Source organism: Octopus bimaculoides, chromosome 3 (assembly GCF_001194135.2).
Source record: "Octopus bimaculoides isolate UCB-OBI-ISO-001 chromosome 3, ASM119413v2, whole genome shotgun sequence".
In the NCBI taxonomy this organism is placed as follows: domain Eukaryota; kingdom Metazoa; phylum Mollusca; class Cephalopoda; order Octopoda; family Octopodidae; genus Octopus; species Octopus bimaculoides.
The window spans coordinates 2,882,842-2,883,978 of record NC_068983.1 but is presented as its reverse complement, the minus strand read 5'-3'; the positions used below and the strand labels follow the sequence as shown (position 1 = coordinate 2,883,978).

The window sequence follows — 1,137 nt, the reverse complement described above, 5'->3', positions numbered from 1 at the left end:
AAAGGAGAGCCTTAAGCGCCCCACCTCCGAGTCCTTTAGATCTTCACGCGTTAGAGTTGCTGCACTAGTACAACATCTACATTTCTGGTATACCGACGAACCTTTTAAAATAGTACCAAGATTATTTTCAGAAGTTAACATTATTCTTGCAAAGATGGCGCTAGTCCGGTTGTCTATGCTCTTTTACCAAACAAGCTGCGATTGAAATGCTCAAAGATGCCGAGCCAAAACTAAACCCAACATCTATTATTTGCAACTTGGAACACGCAAACTTTAAAGCCATGAAGGAAGCTTTCCTGGAAGTTGAAATAAAAGGATGTTTTTTTTTCCATTTAGCACAAAATATACACAAAAAGATAGTTGCCATGGGTTCCACTTCTATGTACAACAACGATGCTACCTTTGTACTAAAAGCCAAGATGATATTAAGTTTAGCATTTGTTCCTATTCCACATATTGATACGTATATTGACGCCCTCTCTGCGGATATACTTGAAGAACTTGCAGCACTGCTGAATTGGTTCGAAGGTACCTATATTGAAAGACCAAATCGACGTGGAAATAGTAGAAGACCGTCACTCTTCCTCTATTAAATGCGGAATGTTTACGAGAGGACGTTGCTCGAAGAAGACCGGACAAATGACCATGCTGGAGCAGCAAATAGAACATTCCAGACAGAACTGGAAATGAGCACCTCTCATAAATGGGCTACATAAGGTGCAAAGAAACCGAGATGCATTTTTTGAGCAACTGATTGGAGGTCATCCCCTTCCTGCTAAACTTAAGAAGTATATAAAGGCAGATGATAGAATTCTGCATATTGTTTCATCTTTTTCAGAACGATCTCCCACAAAATATTTGAAGGGATTTGCATACAACTTTCAGTAAATTTCTCATTTAAATTTAGCCTTGTATCAAAAAGGTATAGTTTCTCAATTACTTTTAGTCGAATTTTAAAATTTATGTCATGTATTAAATTAATCTTTTATTAATATCTGATAATGTTGTTAAACGAATAAACTATTTATTAATAAATTTCCTGGTGTTGACTTGTCTTGGTGCTAAGTTGTCTTGGTGTTGAGTTGTCCTGGCGTTGAGTCGGCGGTGTTGAGTCGGCGGTGTTGAGTCGGCAGTATT

General features: G+C 37.8%; 1 protein-coding gene across 1 annotated transcript; it reads left to right on the top strand.

Moving 5' to 3' along the window:
- Positions 1–206: 206 nt before the first annotated feature.
- On the top strand, positions 207–593 carry LOC106867635 (uncharacterized). Its single transcript, XM_014912561.1, has one exon. It carries the CDS (start codon positions 207–209, stop codon positions 591–593), a length of 387 nt encoding a protein of 128 aa, XP_014768047.1.
- Positions 594–1,137: the final 544 nt, after the last annotated feature.

Bases quoted from the DNA above. Each gene is read 5' to 3' on its own strand.
- LOC106867635 (XM_014912561.1), top strand. From the start codon at position 207: ATGCTCAAAGATGCCGAGCCAAAACTAAACCCAACATCTATTATTTGC.